The sequence below is a fragment of the Vidua macroura genome, chromosome 5, assembly GCF_024509145.1.
Source record: "Vidua macroura isolate BioBank_ID:100142 chromosome 5, ASM2450914v1, whole genome shotgun sequence".
NCBI classification, from domain to species: Eukaryota; Metazoa; Chordata; class Aves; order Passeriformes; family Viduidae; genus Vidua; species Vidua macroura.
Window position 1 is genome coordinate 23,657,436 of NC_071575.1, and position 25,482 is coordinate 23,682,917.

The 25,482-nt window shown below is 35.5% G+C and overlaps 1 protein-coding gene across 2 annotated transcripts in view; it reads left to right on the plus strand.

The window, feature by feature from the left end:
- The window catches only part of SLC41A2 (solute carrier family 41 member 2), a 43,661-nt gene that overhangs the window by 11,536 nt on the left and 6,643 nt on the right, over positions 1-25,482 (plus strand). For both annotated transcript variants that reach the window (XM_053978579.1, XM_053978580.1), the window contains 7 exons: positions 1,211-1,282; positions 2,074-2,218; positions 4,240-4,386; positions 8,795-8,942; positions 9,343-9,422; positions 19,357-19,488; positions 20,504-20,652. In XM_053978579.1, coding sequence (XP_053834554.1) covers positions 1,211-1,282; positions 2,074-2,218; positions 4,240-4,386; positions 8,795-8,942; positions 9,343-9,422; positions 19,357-19,488; positions 20,504-20,652 — 873 coding nt within the window. The remainder of the gene's footprint in view (positions 1-1,210; positions 1,283-2,073; positions 2,219-4,239; positions 4,387-8,794; positions 8,943-9,342; positions 9,423-19,356; positions 19,489-20,503; positions 20,653-25,482) is intronic.

A 25,482-nucleotide genomic window follows, 5' to 3' on the forward strand; every position in this document is an offset into this window, starting at 1 on the left:
GTTCAAGAAAAAAAATGTGAATATGTAGGTGACAGTAGGAGAAAGAAGAGCTGTGGCATTTGGCAGGAGCTCATCTTTAGGATTAAGCATTTTGCAAGATTACATTTTTTAACAGAGATTTTTGGGATACTTTTCCAAAACTTTTTCAAAGGAGAGAAGAAGTGAAACTCTCCACAGCCTGCCATTTTGTTCATTTAGTATATATATATATTTAAGAAGGATGCAATGGAGATTCTTATCAGCAGTTCCTGAAACAACTGCTGTACTATTTAAACTTACTGGACATATCTGCAAACCTTCACTGTAGTTTGAACATTATAAAATATTTATAGTGTGATTGAGATAAAGTGCCTCATTATATTTCTGTTTTTAAATTAGCATTTCTTTTAATACTTTGTTCCTTTCAATCCTATTATCACAAAATAGAAAAGAAATTGAATTGAAATCTTCTGAATAGGAATTACCAAAAGATGAAAAATATGTGCATGAAGTCTTTCTATTTTTTGAGAATTATGTTATCTTAGAAATTAGTATTGTATAGGAAAAGCCACTAAAATTTATGCTCAACATGTAAAAAAATGTTCTGTTATCTCAAAACTGAAGTTATTTTAACCACAGTCATACTGCAGTGGTTTGTATTGTTCATCAGATCTTGTCCTCTAACTCAAAAAAACCCAAAAGTAGGAAATACGTTATATAAGGGTGTGTATGTACTTTTAAATTTCTTGGAAGAATTTATTTGCTATCTTTCAGCTACTACCTTAATACTGGACTTACGTCTTTTATAGCATCAGAAATCTCTAGCTGTACTGTATAAATGAAAGGTCAGAATGCTAAACAGTATTAGATTCTAGCATTTCTTATTTTCAGAGTTTAAGCACCACAGAAACAAGCTCAATCTAAAGGGATCTTCCAGCCACTGATCTAATCACTGTTGGTGCTTGGACATTCCAGGAATGTAAGGTGGCTTTTATATCTTGCAGAGCAAGATAATGTTAAACAAGTTACTATGTAAAACTGCATGAAATTTAGCTGCTTTTGGAAGGATACTGTAAGTGTGATTTAATATCAAAAGCAATGCTTGACTTTTAAAATATATATCTTGTTTTTAATTAAAGTGTTTCATTTTATTAGCTGAAGTATTCCTGGGTATTTTCAAGTAATACCATTTTAACCCCAAATGTGTGAATTTCTCTTCTGATTTTGATAGGTAAATATTGGAAAAATGGATTCTCCCATTGAGAAATGGAACCTAATAATTGGCAATTTGGCCTTAAAACAGGTAAATATAATGAGTTTATTGGGTTTATTCTTGTGAATGAAGTTACTGAAAAACTTAAATCACAAACAGTGATAAGTATGGAGATAAACAGGGTTAATGGGAAAGTAGCCCTACTCCACTGGCTCTTCTCCAAAACAATATGAGCTTATATTTATTAGAAGGAGAAGTAAAGTATTATTTGTGACTGTGCCAAGGGTATTTCCTTTATAAATTTTCCTGAGAAAGGATCTGAGGGTGATCAGAGACAAATTTAATTTGGAAAAACCCTTTGAATTTGACCTTTCAAATGTTTCTAGTACTGTATTTGCACTGGATTCAATGTTTAAAGGAAGTGTGGGATAGAGCTCTTGGATAATAAACAATACTTTAGATAGCTGGTTCATTTGAGGAAAGAAGTGACTGCTCTCCAAAGCATTTCTTGAGAGCTATTTCTTATTCATAAGTTATAATATAACATTCCTAAAACGCAGGTGAAATATTTATGTTGTGACTTCCCTACTTTAAGTGGTTTAGAAGCTTCTTTAGGCATTGGCTTCTTGTAAATCCTGAGCTCCTCTCCCTGATTTCACTTTTGCTATTCTGGAGTCTGTTAAATGCTGGTAAAGCCTCTTCTGCTGGCCTGAGATTTTTCTTCTTAATCATCCAAGGTTGTCATCCTCTCTACAAAATAGATGAGCATGCTCCTGCTGTATCTGGCATGTTAATGTAGATAGGAGAAAAGGCTAGCAGAAAATGATTCTGTGTTCCTCCTAAGTCCATCAATTATTTTATGAATTCACTTTCTTTTCCAGGTTCAGGCAACAGTGGTTGGTTTTCTGGCAGCAGTGGCAGCAGTAATATTGGGCTGGATTCCAGAGGGCAAATACCGCTTTGATCATTCAGTCCTCTTGTGTTCTAGCAGTGTAGCAACTGCCTTCATAGCTTCTCTTTTGCAAGGTAAAGGGGGTGCATGTGTTACTTTGTGCAGTTATTTGTTTTTCTGTGGATGCAGACTGTGTCTTATGTTGCTATTCCTTTACAATTGCAATCCGGTGAGGTACAGCACATCTGAAAACCAGCTGAGGATAAGATGCCCTTTTGGAATTTCCATATAGGTGGGCATATATTGCATTCCTCTCCTGTCATAGTCTTCGCAAAGCTTTTGATTTGCATGACCTCCTGAGCATGTCTAAACAAAAAATTTGGGTCTTGAGACTTCACCTACTATGATGCAGAACTTCTCCCCCTGCCTTCTATATTCATTAATGTACAAAATATATTCTTAGTACTAAGCAGGTAAAACTTGTTTATAATGACACTCAAGTGATCCTGGATGTTAGCTTAACTGAATTCAAAGTTCCAGGTTGCCCATGCTGCTTGTGTGTAACTTTGTGCTCTGCTTTGTGGCTGAAGTGAACAATTTGGCTCATTATTTGAAGGGTTTGGACCAAGTTCAGGTCCAGCTCTACAAACAGTGCCAGTGTCTGTCTGGAGCAATATGGCATGATGAATTTAATTCTCTTCCTAATTGTCAGGAAACATTTAACCATAAAATATTGTACTTAATGGATGTGAAGGGGAGGAGGAAAGTACCTCTACTTGTGACATGTTCTTACTGAAAATACATGATCAGTGGTCTTAAGAATAGTAAGTCAAGTAAAATGGGTAACTTCCTTGTTTTACTGCTTTGCTATGCTTACTATATGAAAATTGCAAAATTGTTAAAGTTTTGCATGGAATTAAGAGCACACATTTTTAGTGACTAGAAGGCCACTGAGTTTGATCATGTGCAGAATTAAGGGCAGCAACAGAACAGTGGAACAGGAGTGCATTTTTTACATTTCTTATGTATGACTTGGACATGAAGAGAAACTTTGTGGTGATGGGCCAGCACAGGAAATTACTTTCTAAGCTTCATCCTCCTACATGTGAAATAGGTGCTTTTGAAAGATTGTGATCCTGCAGGATCATTCCAGATCATTCCAGTTCTTTCTTTAGTGAATTTCCTGGTGTATATAACTCCTTAGGCTGTAACTTCATATAACTGTTTTAACTCCTTATAACTCCTTAAACTCTTCAGTTTCTCTGAAAGTGAACTCCTAATGTAGCATACCATACATAATATAACATAAAGGATAGCATATAGTTCTTATATGTAATATCTGATGGTTCTTTTATATATATAAATACATATGTATATAAGATATATGAATAAGATATAAGATATAAGAATATATTTATCTTATATATATTCATATATATTCTTATATATAGTATCTTGAGGTTCTTATATATAATATCTGATGAGAGGGAAGTTACTCAGGTTGTGCCAAGACTGTTTGTAACAATGCAATTTTTTTTTGTAACCACTTGCATTTTGCAGGGGGATTACTCTTCAAAAGTTAGTGTTGATGTTTATAGGAAAAAATAAAAATTAACACCTCTAATTAGTTTTTTCAAGTGTGTAGCAAGTAATATTTTTTATATGTTGTCTTGGGTTTAATTTATTATGTAGCTTCTTGGTGTTTGGTGTTAACTCCGTGTTAGTCCTGTGCAGTATCAGATGTCAAAGTATTTAATCTTATGTTGTTTTCAGCCTAGGTGGATTAAAATTTCAGTCAGGTGAAGTTACCAGGGTTGGAAAAGAATACACTTCATATTTTTTTCTTCAGGAAATAGCTGCTTACAATTTCAATAGTGCTAATTCTAGTCATAAGCAAAGTAGTTTATTGTACAGATGGTTCTTGGGTTTTTTTTTTTGTGCATGCTTACTGTGTTTTCTTAAAATGTATGTGTCCACTTTTTAAAATGGCTAAAACTTAAAACCACAGTCATCAATCAGGTGGGAAGACCAATAATCCTGGGAAAAAAAAAGCACTGACTTCTTATTTATTAAGTTTGAAATTGTCATAATCTTTGAATTTTCTGTGGAATTGCAACGGTGGATACAGTTACTGTACTGTCTTTGTGGAATTTAGGAGTGATAATGGTTGGAGTTATTGTTGGATCTAAGAAGACTGGTATTAATCCTGACAACGTTGCCACTCCTATAGCAGCAAGTTTTGGAGATCTCATTACCCTTGCCATACTAGCATGGATAAGTCAGGGTCTGTACACTTGCCTTGGTAAGTTGCTTTTAAATGTAGGAACCTTTTTTGGGTTAGGAGGATGGGGAGAAAGCTGGGAGGGAGAGGTTCAGCAAACCTTTTAGTCTGACTTCCTTTTTTGTCAAAATTTATACCATTAAATGGTAAATCTTAGAGTGCCATGATTTTTTTTTTCCTTTTTTTTTTTTTTTTAATAAATCATAGAAGTCACTATCTTGAACTTTGGCACAATCTAGGAATATTTGAAGGACTTTGACAATATCACAGGCAACCTACATGTGAAATACAAACCATAATAATGAAGAAACAAATAATGTGAAAACATTTCCTCAGAGTGGGAAAAGAATGTTAAGAGCCTTATTCAAAATGAAATCATTGCTGCAACTAACTCATTCCATAGAAACTATTACAAGTTTATTGTGTTTTCAAAGACATAATTGTAGGCAATTATAGTGTAATATACCACTGATAAAATATTGTGTTATCCATAACTTACCAGAGATGCTGTTATCATCACATACAGTCTTTACAGCTCATTGTTCAAACTTTTCATATGGAAGTATTACAACATCAGCCAGAAAAAGTATCTAATAAGACTCAAGCTACTGTGGTGTGACTTGCAGTTGTTTTTTCAGTGTTTGGTTTTGCATGTTTAGAAAGCATTGTCATGATGCCAACTTAAATGTATCAGTGTGAAAGAAGTATTTTTTAATATTTTCTGTATTTTTGTTAAAACTTAAATAGTATTTTTATTTCATTACTATACTTAAATCCTTCATATTATATTCTAATAATTGTATCAAATACTTCTTTTAAATGCTTATTTTAAGGAAATTTGTAAATTTACAGTGAAAATTGATGAAGATATTTTTTAACATCTCTTCTTTCTTTTCTTCTGATGAGAAAAACTCCTATTACATATTCCTGTTAATCTATCAATCTAAACAAAAAACACTCAACCCCCCCCCAGGAAGATGGATAAAGAAACTTGGACTTTTTTTCTTCCTTTGACACATTTCCAGAAATTTATGTTTTTAGATACAGGTGTTCTAATGTGTCTCAGAGGAATAAAAAAAGAAGTGGGTACAGTCTGAACTGATCCTTTGCTGCCTTTATAGCTGTCATGACCACTCAAATTTTGCTCTCCCACTTCAGCTGGAAAGCAGATCCCACACGTGTAGGGGTAAGAATCAGTATGCTTCCAAGAGTCCCAATTTTCTGTCTGTAATGTCTTCTGGAAATACTTCTCTTTTGGTAAAATATGTAATTATCTAGTTACCACTAACATGACTCATTCTGCTCGCTCTGTTTTTTTTTTAATGTGTTTGTATTTCTTTGGTTTTGGAAACAAGAGAGTCTTTCTAAAGAAAGAACATGCCATGAAGCCCTTGGAAATAGACAGTCTCCAAGATGCATGTGTTTGAACTATGAAATAGTAACAAGGAATAAAAATATGGAGCACCTTCAGCTCAGGGGAGGTAGATCGAGCTGTGAATGGCAGGCAAGAGGCATTCAGAGAATGATTAGGCAACAGGTTAAAAAAAGTTAAAGAAACTTTTTTACACAATACATGAGTGGGATGTGAAACTTACTGCTGTGATCTATTTAGAGGACCAAAGTGATTTTAGAAAACTTTGGATAAAGCAGTCAGAGAGGAACCCTTTGAGGAACATTGACCAGACAGATGCAGAGACATGAAAGATGGAATCCCTGATGCAAACCACAGCACGCTGAAAGAAGCATCACTCTAAACCTGTCATTTTCCTTTTCTTTTCTCCATAATTGAACTGTTGACCATAGTCTGACAAAGGATACTGGGCTAGATGAGAACTGTGCCTCATCCAGTACAGATATTCTTATGTTCTTTCTACTTTTTGTTGTTTCCCTGCTTTCTCAATGCTAAAATAAGAAGCCCAATGGGAATGTTAAAAAGAAATCTGCAGTTTATAGGGTAGTAATGAAACTGATGGGATTCACTTCTGAACTGTGTTCAGAATTAACTATTTTCCCCTGTGATTTATTAGCCTAACTAATGAAATGGTCTGAATCAAAATAAGTTTCTGGCTGCTCTCTACAAGGGATGAGTTGTTTTCTGACAACAAGACTGAAAGGATGGAAATTATTTGTGTACAATCTTTATCTTTGTCTGTAACAGAGGTGTACAGCCTTTGGGTTGATACAGTACTTTATGGCATACCCTGAAGAGACAGGGGAAAGGATTTTTAATTAGGCCAGGGCCAAATGAAACACCTTGTTTGGCCACCATCATATATATAATTTATTAGAGATTCATCTGAGTGTTTTAAAAATAGTGTCAAAGTTATCAAACATGGGGATTTAAATAGTGAAGGCTTAACAGTTCTTAACAGCTCCCTAAAAAGAGCTGTCTGTGAATCCTTGTTAAATAGCTGGGCGAAAGCACTAGAGGGCTCCCCAGGACCGGCACTGGGACCTGGCACACTCCCTCCAACAGAGCACAAGAAGTGCTCTGGAATAGGAGCAGTCAGTCAATTAAATGTGGAGGTCTTTGTTGGCTATTATTTGTCAGTAATGATTTGGAAACTTCTTTAAAGCTTTCTGTTTTTCTCACAGAATATGCATTTAGCTCCCATATATGTTTGATCCAGGCTGAGAAGACAAATTGTGTGATTCACATTATTGTTTTCAGGTTCTTAGCAATTGTTTTGAAGCACTAGATTTCCAGTTTACCTCTAATTTCTACTAAAGGCTGCATTATTTGAGCAAGATGCCTTTTCCCATGTAAACTGCCTGCTATAAATCTAACAAAAATGTAGTGAAATGAGTCCTAGAAGAGAATTCATTTGTTTTCTCTTCCCATTCTTCAGCTACTGTAAAATGCATTTGCTTTTTCTGTGAATTAAATATGAAGAGGAAGGTGTCTGTCCTTCCTTTAAAGATGCATTTCAAGGTTAATCTTTTTAGATTTTTGTAGTAAGATGTTCTACCAGATGTATCTACCATAGATTTAATAATAATAAAAAAAAATGTCCCTCACTGTTCCCAAGACCCAGACTGGAGGTGAATATTCTCACTGGTCCACCTCTTAGGTCACAAAATGAGGTGAAAGGAGGAAAAAAAGGCCCCACACTGGAAGAGGGAGATAATACACTGTAGAATAATTAGATAAGGACAGGAAAAAAATTACTTCTCTCTTAGGCTTTGTCTTGTTCCCACTCCCTAGCTTTCTACTTTTAGTTTGCCCAGGGAAACGTAACTCACTATGTTATGTAAGTTACCTTACAACCTCTGGCTCTGCTGCAGAGATTGTTACTCAATGCAGAAGGGTAGTGACTTCTAAAAAATCTACAGCAATTCTTTCAGGAGATCTACTAAGGTAACATCAAAGTAGTAATTGCTTGGATTTGCAGCCATTGTAATAAGCCATAACACATGGGTGAGGATATTTTTTATATACCAACTACTCCTTTTTGGTAGTGTTTGTGAGATCTATATTAATTATTTCAACCTGTTAATTTGAAATATATTTTGCTGTAAGGCTTGTCTAAATTTTGAAGGTTTCGACAAAATGCGTTTAACATTAGGTACATGACCGCACTTCTCATAAAACAAATATTTAAAAATTGAATATTTGCAGAGTTTATGCATGTATATTTGCTATTAGGATAAATGTTCCATTATTTACCTCACTGTTGAATTAGGAAGTCTTGGATCACTGTAGTAGCTTCTGTGGGAATGGGATCATAAAACCAAGTAATCAGAAAAAAGCAGTGATCTTTCTGTGGAAGCAGCTGTTCACTTTACAGTCTCAGCTTCATGATGGTACTCACCAGTGTTTGCAGTTGTATTCCTATGAAATAAGATGGAATTGTCATGGGTAGGTGCAGGCAGCAGAATTGCCTGTTAATTTTCAGATTCAGACTGGCTATGACACAACTGAGCTACCGATACAAATGTCTCAGTTTTACACATTGTGCTTGAATCTTTTTAGATATGCTGTTTCTGGAAAGATTACCGTATTACCTGCTTTGGGAAGAAGGGAGTGTACATATGCTAAGAATTTGGATATAAACAAAATGCATTTTCATTATATTTCGTTTTTTTAAAAATTTTTTCTTCAGTTACAAAACAATGTTTTGTATTCTACATCTTTACTATATTTTTTATCATAAAGCATCATACAAAAATCCTCTTCATAATTCCTTCTTTGTACTGATGGTTCTGTCCTTGAGAAGATGAGAGACAGTGATCACAGATGGCAGATATTAACCATATTGCTTAGTGCAGTAGTTGAAACTTCAGGTGTAATGGTAATGAAGACTATTAATATTCCTCAATTGTATCGCATAGATCATAATTTATTTTAGAATTCTAAATTAAGAAAAATATGCAGGAATATCTGGAGAGTAAAAGAGGTTTGTTTTTTTTTCCTTTATTTTTATTTTAGAGACGTATTACTATGTATCTCCTTTGGTTGGTGCCTTTTTTTTGGCTCTGACTCCGATGGGGATTGTCATAGCTGCCAAACACCCAGCTACCAGAACTGTCCTCCACTCAGGATGGGAGCCTGTTATAACTGCCATGATTATAAGCAGGTAGGTCTGTTTGTGTTGCTGCATGGAAGCATCTTGATACTCCTCCTGTATCTCTGTGTATCTGTATCTGTTACTTGATTGTATTTGAGAGACACAATTAAGCAGCCTCTAGAATTTAGGCTTTAGAATTTTACCACTGATTATTTAATCCAATGAAAGTTATGAATCTTAAAAGTAGAGGAATTGGCTAATACTCTGTGGTCTTTGTTATACAAGAAGCCAATTTTAATAAGTGAATAGCTATAGTGATGTTAGTCTGTAGTTCAGAATGAGGTAATGGCTCAGGTGAAGGGTGAGATGAAAGTCCTGCCTTGAAGATGATCTAACATTGCTGTAAATTTTTAAAATACTGTTTAATAATCTTGCTTGCCTTATTCTAAATATTGTACTTTGTTTTCAGTATTGGTGGCCTTATTCTGGACACAACAGTATCTGATCCTAACTTGGTTGGAATTGTTGTTTACACCCCTGTAATTAATGGTAAGACTCTGACAGGGTTAATTGCTACTATGTATCAATTGATATACCTTGTTTTGAGAACTGTCTATTACAGTAAATTTCTCTTGTGCTAATTAATATCTGGAATATTAATTTCAAGTTTTGATTTTGATGTCAACAGCTGTTTATTTGAACACCTGAGAAGTGCTTCCTGTTTTCACTACAACCACTGAAACATGATAGAGAATATGAGAAGTAGAAACCTCAAGTATGCATTAAGAAATTGAAAGTGTGAATATTGAAGGAGTATATTCAAATATTAAATTATCAAATATTATATTGAAGCAGTTATGGCTCAGAAAATGTAGGTAAATTTTTATTTCAAAGGGATTTTTTTTCCTGAACATCCAAGGACAAATTTTCAAACAATAATTTATTATAGACCTGTAATGTATATAGATATAAGAACTAAGAAGCATACTACAGGCAAGTAAATACATTTCTCAAGAAAAATGTATGTTGTTTCTGATGATTGGTATGCACTTTTCAGATATGTAAAGAATGAATTTGTTTTGTCCTTAAGTTAAGTGTTCTACCTCCTAATGATAAGAACAAAGCAAATTTCAGAAGAATGGTTGATATCTTATTAGGCTGTTGCAGTTTGAAAATGCTTTTTTTTCCTAGTACAGTACCACATGGTTGATGCCTATTTAGTTTGCAACAACTATAGTCACTAGATCTGTTCCCACTGTATTGCTGTCTTGCTGTTCTTTCTCCTTTTTGTATTTTTCCATTTGATTTCTTACACTAATTTGCAATTTTATGTATTGTTATTAAAACCATTTCTCTAGTTTCCAGGATGATTCTGTTTTAACTTAAGTTGGCCCTTGCAAGTTTCATATCAATATGTTCTATTCTGTTTTCTAAGCTATAAATTAAATGAATTATGGCCACTTCTTTTCCACCTATGATAATAAGATGTTAATATGGTCACTGGGTTTTAGTTTTGAATCATGTTGCCTTGATATAATTAATTATCCAGACACTGTTAATGGAAACGTAACACTGGACAGTACCTGAACATTTTGTAAGCTTTACTGTTACAGAGTTATAGAGTTAGTAGATCTATTGCTGCAAACATTACACAAGCTGTTCAGTTAGAGGCTTTGACAGAAGCATATTCTTGGCAAATTCATGTTAGCCCTTGTTTTACAGCTTTCATGTCTTCTGGATGCTTATAAATTGTCTTTCCAATAATTTGCTCTAATTCTTATGCAGGGATATAAATTTCACTGATATACAGATTCTCTGCATCATCCTTTTTTGACCTGCTTTAAAGATATATTTCCTGTTTTATCCAGTACAACCCTCAGGTATTCTCTAACCTCCAAAAGAATCAGTTTGCAAAAAATGATCACTAATACTTCATGGATTGTTCATTTAGCTCTCTAGATACAGATTTAACTTAATAGTATTTATTTACTTGTGATCAGGTATCACCATTTTTATGAAGGCAGTAGACGAAAGGAACTGAATGTTTCAATCTTCAGCAGAGCACGTTGCTTACTCTTCTTTCTCATTAAGGCCCTCTATTTCCTTTCTTCTTACTTTTAATGTGAAACATTTCTATGTTGCAACTTGAGTTCCTTGCTAACTGTAAATTAAATTTTATGCTACAGCTGTTATGTTTCCTCGCCTGTTCTTTGCCTTTCTAGTAATTCAAAATTGGAAATACTTCCAGCTAACTTTTGTGTGTTTCCGTTTTGATTTCCAGATACCTAAAAGGAAAGGCAGAGATGTTGGTCTTCAGTTTTTTTCTGTTTTATATGTGTAACTTTTCTTATAGCATTCCTTTTTTGGTTAACCCTCTGGATTTGCTTCCTAAGAGAAGAGGATTGTTGTTTTTTCTTTTTAGGAAGGTGTACCCAAACCAGTATTAAGGCAACATCCATACATTCTTTTGAACTGTCTTTATGGAAAAGAACTAGCCAAAAGCTATAGAGCCCTGGAGGTTTAGCTGACAGGTCAAAAGGTCTTTGAAGAGTTAGGCAGTTGGAAGAGAGGGAAAGCTGAGGCTGCTGGAGCAGGCAGGGAGGGAAAGAGTCTTTCCAGGAGGCTGGGATAGCAAGAGGCATGCTTGACTCAGAATTTTAAAGGTAGAGGCATTTCTATTGGAAAACACAGAGAAAATATCTTCTGTGTAGAGGATGCAGGGTTTTATGGTATACCTCCTGAAAAAGGAAACTGTAGGTAGGTAACTTTTTGGTTTGCTGTTAGATTAGCCTCTCCTGGGTTTCATAATTCTACTGACACATTTTGATATTGCTGGTCAGTACAGTGTAGTAAACTGGGGGTAAGGAAGTTCTTCAATTAAAAAAGCACATCTGTTGACACTCATTTACTGACATGAAAAGTGTGTTAGGTCACTTACCAGATGGCTTTTAAAATATTACTGTTGCAGAAAGTTTTTTCTACCTTTCTTAGCCTTGGAATTCTCATTGTAAGCCTGAGTAAGCGAAAGAAACTGAGGGTTTTCCCTTCTATTTTCTTTTACCTTAAAATTTGTTGCTCCTATGGCACAGAAAACCTGTGGGGGAAAAAAAAAAAAAAAAAAAAAAAAACCAAAAACAGGGAAACCTGAAAGAAATATTCTTTTCTAGTGGGAATTTGCCCAGCCAAAATTTGAGGACATTCTAAATTTGTCCAAAATTTCAAGCTGTCAGTGTTTTTTTCAGGGCCATTTGCTGTATCTTGAACACCTGGACAATATTGACTGCAAAAAGGTCAGGTGTTAGTTAGGCTTCCTGTGCACCATTAGGGAGGTTTCATTTGAGTCCTGCCTAGATAGTTTGCTTATTCTTAGATGTGAGACAAGTGGCTTTAATCATGTCTTACACTGTGGAGCCATAAATATTTTAGAATTTTGAAGAAATACTTAGGTCTGGAATTTGAGCAACCTCAAAGTTTCCCACTCCTATTAACAATAACTACAAATATTTGCCCAAAATATTAAAATAGTTTTTAAGCAGAAAGGCATTTATAGTCAGCTTTACAGCTGGTGGCCAGACGTATTTCAAACTGTTTTTTCCATTTTCCCACTGTTAAACACATGTTAAATTCTATGGTTGGCTGGGTTAAATTGCATCTCTGCTTTTAGAAAATAAATATATCGTTTTGTTGTTTCAGGCAACTTGCAGACTCCTTGAGATTTAGATGTCTCTTTGATGTACTGAAGTTCTGAATAAAATAACTAAGCCCAAGTGTGGCTATGCTTTGGTCTAGAGTTGATTTTGAGTTGTATTTTCTCATGAATTAAAATTTGCAAGTCCTCTTACAGCATCACAGCATGTTGAATTTGGCTCAGGATTTGCAATTTGCGAGTAACTGAGCTCCTTTTGTGCAGAAAAAAAAAAAAAAAGATAATATCTTAAACAATTGCATGCTTCTGAATATGCAACAGAAATTAACTAAGGTGCAGTTACCAGATAGAGCCACTTTCCTCTCCATTTTTCTTGTGTGTTTATACAAAATATTGTGAGATATCTTCTAAGTATTTGCATTTCAGAAGTTACTGGGTTATAACTAACGTGTCAGTAGACTTTATCCCATTTTTATGCACCTTAAAGAATGACAGTGCTGCAAATTAATTCTGAAAACACCTGAAATTTGGAAATACTTCATATCAAAAAACATTCCTTTGCAGGTGGTTTGAAGCAGTACTCTTTAAAGGTAACACAAACCTGTTCTAATATTTCTTACTCTTTGGCTGTCCATACTTCAAAAGTATTTGCTACCTGGAGGGAATACATAGCTATCAGGGAATATGAGAAACACATATGGGAAAATTTAATACAGAATTTAATGAATGTCAGTTGTCTGGGAGATGAAAATTAAGCTTATGCAATATATTCCCCAAAGCATCCCTTTTTTTATCTGTTAGTAGGGTAAATTGAATGACAGACTTTCAGGTTTTTCAGAGAGCTTTTACTATAAATTGTTTTGGAGAATATGGGGAAAAAAAAAATACCAAGAAACCATTCTTCCTCCTCCTCAAAAAAATACATCTTTTAATAGCTATTTATTTTTATTTCTTTTAGCATAGGTGTACTTTGATTTTTCTCACAACTGAGTGGTGCTTTGATTAGAATATAACCATTGTCTCAGGGAGTTGAGCATCTGAAATTTGCCTCTGTAAATCACAATGGAAAACATTAGTGTACCTGGATGGGAGTAGAGCAATTTGGCTGGGTAGCAAATTAATTTTTCTGCATCCTGACTTGGAAAGATTGTGTTAATCTCAGAAGGCACCTCTACTGTATGAGAACTTTACAATTTGGTCTTTATTTTGGCATGAATAAGGAGGAGGGTTTTGATTTTTATTATTTTCTTCTGATGCATTATTGGGTGATAGATTTACTACCTTTTAGTTGCTAACTTCTACATGTAAATCTGCATATATACTTTCATAGTGTGTGATCTTTCTTTTAAGTCTTACTTGTAAATTTTTAGAAGATTTTAGTAATCATTGTGTTGTTTTCACAACACAGTTATATCCAGAGCATTTTCATTTTTTGACATTTTTTACTAGTCATAGAAAGAAATTATTTATGAGTCAAATCAAACATGGAATGTAATAGTTGCATATATAATAAAGCTTTCTCTTAAAAAAGATCCATCTAGGGAAAGCTAATATTTTCCATCTGTTTTCTCCCAAACATTTGAAAGTATTAAAAGAAATGCTTCAAAATAAAATGGAAGATGAATGAAAAAAAAACCCATATAAAGAGGTAGCTAGTTAGGTTTCTAATCTAAGTATTTCACTTGCATAAACCAGGATTTTTTAAAGTTAATGGTAGAGAGGTCAGGGCAAAAACTAATCCTGCATTTTCTGAAAGATAAGATGATTATCCCAAAATTTAGAGTTTTTGGTCACCATTGCAACTGAGATTCTTTTTCGTCCTTTTAATTTCATTTTTATGATGAAGATGTTGAGCTTCAAAAAAACCTGTTTGGCAAAACTGACTATTTTGAGCTATGGATTTTGCTCAGGAGTGTGCAAAAGTGAGAATCTTCTAGCCTTCCCTCTCTTAGATAGATTTACAAGAAAGATCAATTTGGGAATTTTGTTGGCCTAATTCTCCCCTTATGTAGATATTGATTTTAGGCCCATTGCACAAACTGTATTTTAGCTGCTTGGGAACAACACACTATTCTGTGGCTGATTAATCCCTCTCCGTAGAACTAGGTTTCTAAAAGTCTTTAATCTCAGGTTTGCTTTGCCTGTTCTTACACAATTTTTTGTGGGCCTCGTCATGCAACTATTTGCATTTTCGTGAACAGTCAAAACAGTGGTCATTAAAGCTGAGTATATTCACTTTATCTGGTGCACTCAGTACTTTAATTTGAGGCAGTTTTCTACAGGAACAATTCTCCAATTATATGTATTTAAGGAAATGAACTACAACAAAAAAAGAAGAATGAGATGGGAACCTATAGGGAAGGAGGGGACTTCATACATAAGGTAGTTGAATACTGCTCTGAAAATTTTATGTTGCCTGTTGTACAGTTCTCCCCTTGTACTAAACAAGTACTTAAACCATGATTTCTTACTGTTTAATTATAACACGGTGCATGGGATTATTCCTACTCATATGGAGGACTTTGCACTTCCTTCTGTTGAATTTCAGGAGATTTCTCTTGACCCAGCTCTCCAACCTATCTAGTTCCCTCTGAATGGCAGCACAACCCTCTGGTTTATCAACTACTCCTCCCAGTATTCCCTGAGAAACCTTACTCTATTTATCAAAAAATGCAGTGTAAGATCCAAGGGAAAAACCAGCCCAGTGCATTAGCCAGAGCAGTGGGTGATCTCAGGCTGAGATCAGCAAGATCCAGCTTCCCTTAACTTGGTTTTTTACCTGCACTGAGTTACGAGACACAGATTTGCTTTGAAGTATTAAGACTCGTTGATGTAAATGTGGTTTTCTGAATAGCACGGTTAGTTCTGTTGTTAGAAAAATTTCCTTTTACCAGATGATGATTCATAGAATCGTGCCCATAGGCCTGTTTGCAAATACGTGGTCTGGTTTTGGCTCTACTTTCAATATGGTTTCCTTGCTTGTTAGACAAAAGACCTGTGATAACAATTTTTACAAGAAATGTTCTTGCTTAGCCCTTAACTGCCTTGATAAAATGATGAGGCTTTAAATTTTCTTTTAAAGTTTTAAGTCAGTATGACATCCTTCACACTTCAGCAGACAGCATCTCTTCTGCTTATTGACAAAGCAGCACAGTAAAACACATTTGCTATTCTGAGAGGAATGAAGTAATAATTGCTGGATTTTGCTTTTGAAATAAATTGTTTTCCCCTATGTTGTAGCTCTTGCAAAAATGAAAGGAAACTAAAGAAGTCAGTCTTCTTATATAAATTTATATAAATACTAAATACTAAATTTAGTATTTGCTACAATGTTTGCAATAGTGTTTACCAGGAGAAAAGTTTCTAGATTAATCAAATGTTCACATAAACAATCCTCATATACATCTACAGAGCTTTCAATAATATGAGCAGCTACTGAGCATGTGACCATTTTATACATTTAGAAGATGCTGAGAAGTTATCAGTTTTGCATATCGACATCTTGCCCACCCACGCAGTTTTATCTGTTTTCTGTTTCTTGCAGGGATCTGATTAATCTGGTGTAGCTGAGATACTTATTGCACATGCACAGTAGCTGCTGTTACCAAACAAACTTGAGTATCTCTGTACATATGAAGTGATTCATTCAGCCTTATACTAGTCATTCTGTGACCAGCAGAATAGTGAGACCTGGTTCTGTTCTCATTTGTACCCTGAGGTTTTTAGACAGTCTTTTCAACCTGCAGTCTTTTCAACCTATTGCCTCATGTTCCTGCTATACCCACTGCTCACAACGTCCTCTCCATTTTCCCTCTGCTTTCCATAACATTGCCATTCCTCTTCTGGCTCACTGAGCTGTTGGCTGAGCAAGAGGCATCATGCCTCTCTCCAAGCTGAGCGCTGACTGGCCAGCTGGCCTGCTCATGCTTATGCCATGAACTATGTAACTCATTTTACTGTCATTGTCTCACTGAGGACATGGCTTTGGATTTTTTCTTTTATTCATCTGGTCGCTGTTTTGTTTTTGGTAGATTGTTTAAGCATGCCTGGAAGTAGTTAGCATGTCTGTCCTTGTGTCAGACATGGTTGAAATTGGCCCAAAAGTTCAAAAATAATTCAAAGAATTTATAGTGAATGGACAGAACTAAAATGCAGTGACACTGCTGCTGTCACCACCATACATTGTTGGCTGGCTGAGACTGAGCAGGATGCATGGATTCTAGGAGCATGTACACTTCACTGTACCTGGCTATCTTCTGTGAGTTCAAATTATACCACTAATATTAGGTTATCGAGGCTCAGACAAATAAAATTTAAAGTAATTTTGCCGAACATACAAATATTTCATTTTGATTTAGCTAAAATAGATTGTTCAACTCAGCTGTAATTATTTACACCTCTTGAAATCACACTCCACTATGTGTTCTGGTTAGCTTGTCAGCTTCCTTTGCAGAGCAGCTATCACCTCCTTTACCTGTATTCCATGGCTGGCCAGTTTCTTTTAGAATAATTTTTGATACTTGTCAGTAGTTTCTTGCTATCTACATGAGCAATGGGGCTTGGGGAATACTTTCTCTAAATGATGGTTATAAAAGTGAAAAGGTTTGTCATTAATAGCTATCCATCAAAGGACTGATGACCAATCTTACACCTTCTTTCATAGACTTGTTATTGTCTGTTGTCCAGACAGATTTTTTAATATCTCATTCAGTTTTCTGTATTATTAACTAGGGAAAAATGTCCTGATCACCTATTGTATTTCTGAGTGTCTGAATTTGTTGAAGCAAATAATTACCAAAAGGAAATTACACACATCCTAGGAAATACTTAAAATCTAGAGAGTTGTGCCAAAGTGGTTTGTAGTTGCATTGCTACAAAACTCAAACCAGCCCTATGTACTTCTATCCTTTATTTCTTTTTGTAATGCTATAAGAGAAGCAGATAGTGGCAGAATATTTTACTAATTTTTTCTCTTAATATTATTGTGAATAAAACAGTTATTGCAGTTGTTAGCCTGATTGTAATTGCCCAGATTGCCTTTATGTCCTCATTTTTAGCAGAAACTGTTTCATATTTTCCAGTCATATGGCACTATTCCCACTTTGTAGCTCTATTAAGAAGAGGTTTTACATAACAGCTTTTTCATAATTCAGTCACATAAATTTTCTGATCCCCATCCAAATGTAGTACATTGATCCTTAATTTTACTTCTGCCTCTCTTTCTGTACCTTATTCTCCTTAGTCAGAAATCTTTAATTTATTGTTCTCAATGGAGGGACAGACTTTGAGTCCTATTTAGATTGGTTTTAATCTTTTTAAGCCTTTCCCAGTTTGGATAAATCCCTGGTACTTTTCTTGTAGTTCATCTGAAGAATGATCTACTGCTCTTTTAATTTTCTTCGCAAACTCTGACTCAGCCTTTTGGTAATTCATCTTTTATCCCTGTTTCTCCTGACTGGGAACATGCATTTCCTGATTTGTATCTGAGGTTTTTGCTTAAAAGACCTACTTGTTAGCTTCAGCCATTTACTGTCTTTAAGTAACAGTGAGGCAGGACATCTTTCAGATCTCAGTATTAGATCTCTGTGCTAACCACTCTATAGTCACAAAAAAAAAAATTGGCAAACAGTGTCTTCTGGTCACCACAAATACTTGTTCTGCAACCAGACAAACCCTAAGCATCAGATAAACAAATTAATTCAGCTACAATAAACAAGGCCTCTCTCCTTCTGATGTGGGGACAAAATCTGCATTACTTCTACTTCTCAGACCAACCCATTGCTATGTGAAGCATCTGAAGCAGGGAAAGAAAAAGCATGTGCTTGATATGCAAGTAGGCAGCTTGAATATAGTAATAGGAGGGTTTCATGTTACTGCATTCTGCAGTGTGGATATAACAAGTTGTTTTAGTTTTGTGTTTGTTGAAGTAAAAATTCATAGAACGTGAAACAGCCCAGAGTAGAAGGAACCTTGAAATGTTATCTGGTTCAACCTTACGTGAGAAAGGCAGCCTGGATGAGATTTTCTAGCACCTGCTCCAGTCACATCTTGAAAACCTCCAGTGAAGTGGGCTCCACCACATCCCTGGGCTGGTTGTTCCAAAGAATGATTTTTCTCACTCTAAGAAATTTCTTTCTTATATTGAAATGAACGCTCTGCTGGTACAACTTGTACTCATTGCCCCTTTTCAAAAAGAAAGTAGAATCTCTATCACTACCATTCTTTTAAAAATCAGCTGTTCAGACACTCATCTTGCTCTTTCAGCCTGAATTATGAGTGGCAGAAGGCTGTAGTTACTCATGCTTTCTGTCAGAGGGGAATGAATACATTAACTCTTGAAGCCTTTTCTGGCTCTGTGGTTCTGTGTGTGAAGTCTGCATTTATGTTTGTGGTAGTGAGTGTATCTGCTTTCATTACTCACCCTGGCCAGGAATACTCTCCTGGGGAGGTAATCCAGCAGTGGCACAACTATGTCATACTTCTGGTGATCCAAGAGGGATTTACAAAGAAGAGGCAGTGATAAAATAGTGTTTCACCTATGAGAAAGCATAAGATGGAACCTTTTGGACTTTTTGCACTTGCCATGATTCAAAACTGATCTCCAAATACCCAGTGATACATTAAACTGTAGTCTACTTTTTTTTTTTTTTGACTGATTTTAATGATTTGCAGCCTGTCTACAACTAATATACATTCTAAAGATATTTGTAATTTTGACTTTTGTATGTAAGGTACTGTGATAAACATAGAGGAAGTTGGTAAATGTGCAAAAACATTGCCTACCAGAGGAAAAAGAAATAGTTGACCATTTTTCATTGGTTTGCTTTTGCATTTCAGGTATTGGTGGCAATCTAGTAGCTATTCAAGCTAGCAGAATTTCTACCTACCTCCATTTACATAGCATTCCTGGAGAGCTGCCAGAGGAGGCCAAGGGTTGCTATTACCCATGCAGAACATACTGTGGTACAGGTATGTCTTAGTTAAAAATCCCATCTCACATCACTTTACCCCGTGTGCCAGACTGTACCACCATGAGAAATGGCAATGAATTGAACTTGCTGTGTGCAATTCCAAGGCTGGGTGAGGCTTGGCAGTTTCCTTTGCCTGTATCTGTTTGCCTGTGAGAATCACAAGAAACTCCCTGAGGGGTGGATGAGTAGAGAGCAGCACAGAGAAGGGTGAAGCCCTGGAGAGGGCTGGTGAGGCAGGACACTGGGATAACCACTCAGAAAGCTTCCAGCCTTCAACTTTCCTTAGCTTCTCTACCTGCTCCCAACTTTTGTCTGCCTTCAGAACTTCAAACCAATTTCCTGTTAGGGCCAAACATTGTATCAGACATTATTACTAAGCCAAATGCCTGCTTTCCATTTCCATTTTGCCATTTTCTCTCTAGATTGTTTCTTCACAGCTTATTCCTCCCCTGTATTTCCCACTTTCCTAATGATGTAGTATGTAGTAATGATGTGGTGAAATGTGATGTGTCACTGCCATGTATTACACTTCCATATTTATTAAATTAATTAAAACAGATGTGAAAGTGGTAAATGTGGGATTACTTTTTAGAAATATAGGGTATTTTTGAGGATGTCTTGAATATGGAGTCCAAAAGATCCTCTTCACTAGTAAGACTTTAGGAAGTCAGAAAATGTAGATGGTATTACGTGAGCACAGAATGAAGGCAGTTTGCACCCTTTTCCAGAAAGGCTTTGCTTACCTTTTCTGGAAGACAGTGAAATTCCTCAAGGAGTCTTCTAGTGGAAAATAATGCCTGCTGTTCCACAGTAGCCAACACTGTGGAATTCAAAAAATTGAAGTTTTTATATTGAAATGGGTAAAAATCTAGTATAGGAATTGAAGAGCTAAACCAAATTTTGGATTTTTTCCCCTCTTTTTTTTTTCTTTTTTTCTTTTTTTTTTTTTTTTTTTTTTTTTTTTTTTTTTTTTTTTGTTTTTGTTGTTTTGTTTTGTTTGTTTTTATTTGTAGGAGTAAATAACAAATCAGCGCAAGTTCTACTTCTCTTGGTGATTCCTGGACACCTGATTTTCTTGTACACTATCCACTTAATGAAAAGCGGACACACTTCCTTAACCCCCATCTTTATAGCAGTCTATTTGTTTGCAGCTCTGCTACAGGTAAGAATAAGTACACCTGGCAAATGCTTGTACAAAATCAAGTTCTTGAAGAAAATAATTTTTTTTCTGGTATCTGAAATCTCTTGAAGGGTACAAGAAGGTGTGGTTTAATAGAGGCTTTCAGCAGAGCTCTGAAGTAGCTGATTATCTGCACAAATATATGACTTACACAGGTGTGCTGTTGTTGTGAGTGCTTTGCAGAACACACGACTGCTTTATCTCCTTGTCATGCATTTTTTACATGCTTTTGGAACCATTGCATCTAAACCCCCATCATTTTAATCAGCTAGAGGGGAAATGGAAAGAAGGGAAGGGAAATGGAAAGAAGGAAAGGTAGCATTTATGAATAAGGAAAATAAAAGAAAACTGTTAAAGAAATCTCCTGAAGTGGTTCAACATTACTGTTTTAGTTAACATAGTCCAGTAGATGAAAATATAACAGCTTCCTTGGTGTGTTCTTAATATTTATGAGTTTAAATTCATATGACAGCAAACACTGTACAAGAAATAGTAATTGCATTAATTGTCAAACTTTGTTACCTTATTTGGCTTTTTTACCTAATGGGCTGTTCATACCCAGCAAGGGCAGTTCTTGAAAGATGCCTTTTGAAATAGCAATGTCTTAAAATGAAATGATTTCATTTTGAGAAAACACTAATACAAAATTAAATATTTTATTAAAGTCACACCTAATGTTTAGGTATGAGTTGCCTGAATTAACTATAATTTCATTACACCTTAAAACCAAAAAGTGACTATTTGTGTTACACAGTAGAAGTGTAATTGAAATATCCATAATTTAAATATACATACTGCCTTGAAAAATGTGACCAATTTAGTTTTAGAATACAAAAAACCAACATTATCAACAGATCAATACTTAATGAAATTATAATTTTTAGTGTTCTGAATTTTCCCTTTTTTTTTCCCACTGCTATCTCAATAAGGAAGGTTTCAAAAGCTGTTACTATTTTACATGGGAATTTTACACCTTTCTGGTAGAACATGGCTGGTAATGTTTCAACCTTTGCAAATGAGAGTGTCATACTAACAGACATAAATTAGTTTTCATTTCCCTCTTAGATAATATTCCTAGTTTCTAGCCTTATCACTTGCTTTATAACATGTTTTCCTGAGGAAATGATGCTATTCCTTTATCTGTTCTCTCTGGGTTGGGGCAACAGCCCCTGGTAATGGAAGACTGCAGTGTGATTTCTGTCAGTATTAAACTCCCAAGATTTCATGTGGGAATCAACCTGAATTCATAAATCCAGTCCTCCTGCTCACAGAACTGCAATCACAGCATGTTTAGGGACACTTTTTCTTCAGCAGCAAGACTTGAGAAATGCAGAAATTTCAGGCTTTCACCTGAAAACCAAGTTAAGGCATTATGGCAGGACTCTCAAATGACATAGTAATTTAAACCCAGCAGCAGCATGTATACAGGTGTAAAGTTGCATTTTCATTAATTCAGGACCTGATTGGAGTATTCAGATTTTAGTCATGTATCTCTATTGCAGTACATCAGGCCACACCTGATTTTCTTGATTTTTCACCAATAAAGCAGACATATAGCTTTTTTTCTTCTTTTTCCCTGCTCCTTTTAATGGATTGTTTTTTCCTCTTTATCGTCTGTCTTTAAAGACATTTTGTGATGTATTTACTTGGAAACTGAGTACCAGTATTGCAAACTATAACTTCTCTTGACATATTTACAATTTGAAACACCTTGGTTTTTAAGACCTGAAAATATTTGATAGATTCTTTTCCCCATTTGAATTATTCTGGCATTTTTCTAGCAGTGATTATTGTAGGGTTGCATACCTCTAATTAGAGCAGATTTAGTTTTCAGAGAGATGATGCTTGCTTTAACCCTTAAATCTTCAACACATTTTATTTACCTGTCAGTCTGAAGTACTTCCATACTGCAGTTTCATGCTTTTCTTCTCAAAGAAAGCACTTAAATATTTGTATTCATTCCTCTTCCCTTTTTCAGTGACATCATCTATGCACCCGGAAACTGCAAAAAACAGTTTTCAAGCTGCCATTTATTTTGGCATAACCTAACAGCTACTGATCTTATTTTTGCTGAATTCTTTTATATTTTTGCTCTCTCAGTGAGTGCTTTTCCAGTTCTGCAGTAAAACTGAAAAACCTCACAGCTAAGTATTATTATTTTAATTAACAACAAACCAAATGCATTAACAGTCTTTTGAGCAGTGACAGATCTGCATTCTGGGCCTTTTTTATAATATATTGGACTTTGATTTATTTTTACTTTGCATGGAAGGTATGTGAAAATGGATATCAAAAATTAAAATCCTGCTTTCAAGCTGGATATTTTGTATTTGAGGTGATAGATGATAATTTAGCAGAATACAGTGATTCCCAAATGTAGGAATTAATGATGGTCAGTCCTGTGAGGAGGTTTGTTATCACTGCTTTGCCCTTTGCCATTCCTTACTTGTGTTGAGCTGGGGGGCAGAGAGGGTTGCTGCAAATGATTGTGGCAACATACCACCTATGTAGGTTTTTCCTCACTATGTTTAAAAATAATGCTAAATTAAAAAATAACAACAGCAATTAAATTAATTCTCTGTCTTTAAAATTAAAGTGACTATTGTATGGTGTTAAATTATTTAATGACATATTTTACATTGGACTGCAATAGATTGTTAGTTAACTTTGATTCTGTTTATTATTTCTGACAGTCCAGCTCTATTTATTTAAAATGGAGAGGAAAGGGTTAGAGAAATGGCAAATGTAGAACTCTAAATGGAATGTTGGAGTAAATGGGAAAAAAAATCAAGAAAATGTTAATACAAAGACATTGATTGTTCCTTTTATATTCCTCTCTGTCTCTATCCGTTTATGCTATCCCACATTATCGCTACAGTAAAACTGTAACATATATATGAATTATATTTTACATTTTAACAAGACTTTTTCGAATTGCCTGTAAACTTCACTATCCATTCCAAAGTGATAAAAATGGAATTTATTTGTATTGAAAGCTCTATGCAGTTTGAGTCAGAGAGTTAGTTTAATTTTCATCCAAATCTGATACTTTCATTGTTTGATTGTTGTCTTTTCACCACTCAGGCCTACCAGCTTTGTTCATCTCTTCTCCCTACCTGTTCTGAGATATTCTTAGATATTTTCTCCACAGCATGTAATTTAAATAAGCTATTTATCGGAACTAAATCAAAAACAATGCACTGTACAGTATCAGGGCAAGCCAGTGTGCCTAATCAAGCCCAGTATAATGTCTTAAAGTGCATTTTGGATTTGATGAGTAAGAGGAATACTCTTTCCTTGAAAATCTTACTAGAACAAGCCACAAACATGCACAGCACACTGTATGCAGTTACAATATGGCATTTGACCTACGAGGGTTCTATTAACTGGGAAACAGTTGTCCTCTTATTCCTCACAAAGGCACAAGTATTTTTGTCCTGTATGAGGCTGTACACCAAGCAGAGTTTCATCCCCTGTCTTGTCAGGCTGCAGCAGAAGGAGAGCAGTTCTGGAATTGCCAAGCTGTCAGTCTTGGCACTCAGCTCAGGGCACTCAAAGGCAGCCTCTGTTCTGTGTGTTCTCACTAAGCCAGTAAAATGCCCTGTGAGGAATTTTCACACCTACTGACCAAATCTGAGCACACAGTTATGTTAAAGTCTCGGGGAATAAACAAACAATAGGAGATTCCCAGAGCTATTACCAGGCAAGTAAGTATTTCCAAAATTCTTCTTACCCAGGGAAGGTCAGATGTGCACAGCTGTGAAGTCACTTTTGCAGTGCTTCAGGGCTGTTTGGGGCAATAGAAAACCAAGAGTTCAGTGGTGCTCATAACAACTTCCTGCTCACATCAAAAGTGTCTAGGATTTCTCACCAGTGTGATGATTCTAATGATGGTATGGGCCTCTCTAATGTGGAAACATAACTCCTGGGATATACTGTACATTACAGAGAAAAAAGGAAGGTTGTGTTTATAGACAAAATATTGATGCATTTTAAATATTGCTTTTTCTAACAGGAAAGGTTATTTCCAAAAGATGAAGCGTATAACTGCTAAAGAGACTATATTTCAAGGAAATATGGAAAGCCAAGCCCAAATCTGGACAGTTCTGTATGTTCAGTGCTTTCTACTTGCAGCATGACAAGCAGACTTGCCAGACTCATTGGGGTCTGACCGTGGGTACCAAAAGCTCCTTCCTTTCCAGCCGTGTTGCTATCTGGGGTAGAAGCCCAGCTCCTACCAAGTCACAGCAGGGATTTCTCATTTTTGCCTCCAGAAGGCTGAGCTCAAAGTGCTTGTGTATGTAGCATGACACACTGAGTTGTGCAATAGCTACTTCAGGCTGAGCATACCAGAGCATTTACTGGTCTGGGTTACACATCCTAGCACATAGCTGAGAAACAGCTTGAAATTAGGACTGTTTTGGTCAAGCCAGGGTGTCTGGCAAAGCTACAAAGAAATCAAGATGACAATCTGAAAAACTTGATTCAAACTGAAATCCAAAAAAAAAAAAAAAAGAAAAAAAAAGAAAAAAAGTTGTTTCCTGCAGAATTACATCAATATAATGAAACTGGCTCAGAAACACAGAAACTACTTCAGTTAAAGAGGTATTCTCTTTTTTACTTCAAAGAGGTCTTAGTCTGACATCAGTGTACGCTGTGCTGTCTTGGCCACTTGGGTACCTTAAAGGAGCTGATGCCACTTAGCTATAAAACAAAGAACAGCAGCAAGAAAAAACTTGCTGTTCAGTGGTTTCTTTGCAGCCAGGCATTGAAGAAAATCTCTGCATGTTTGGAGGAAACAGTGAAACATGT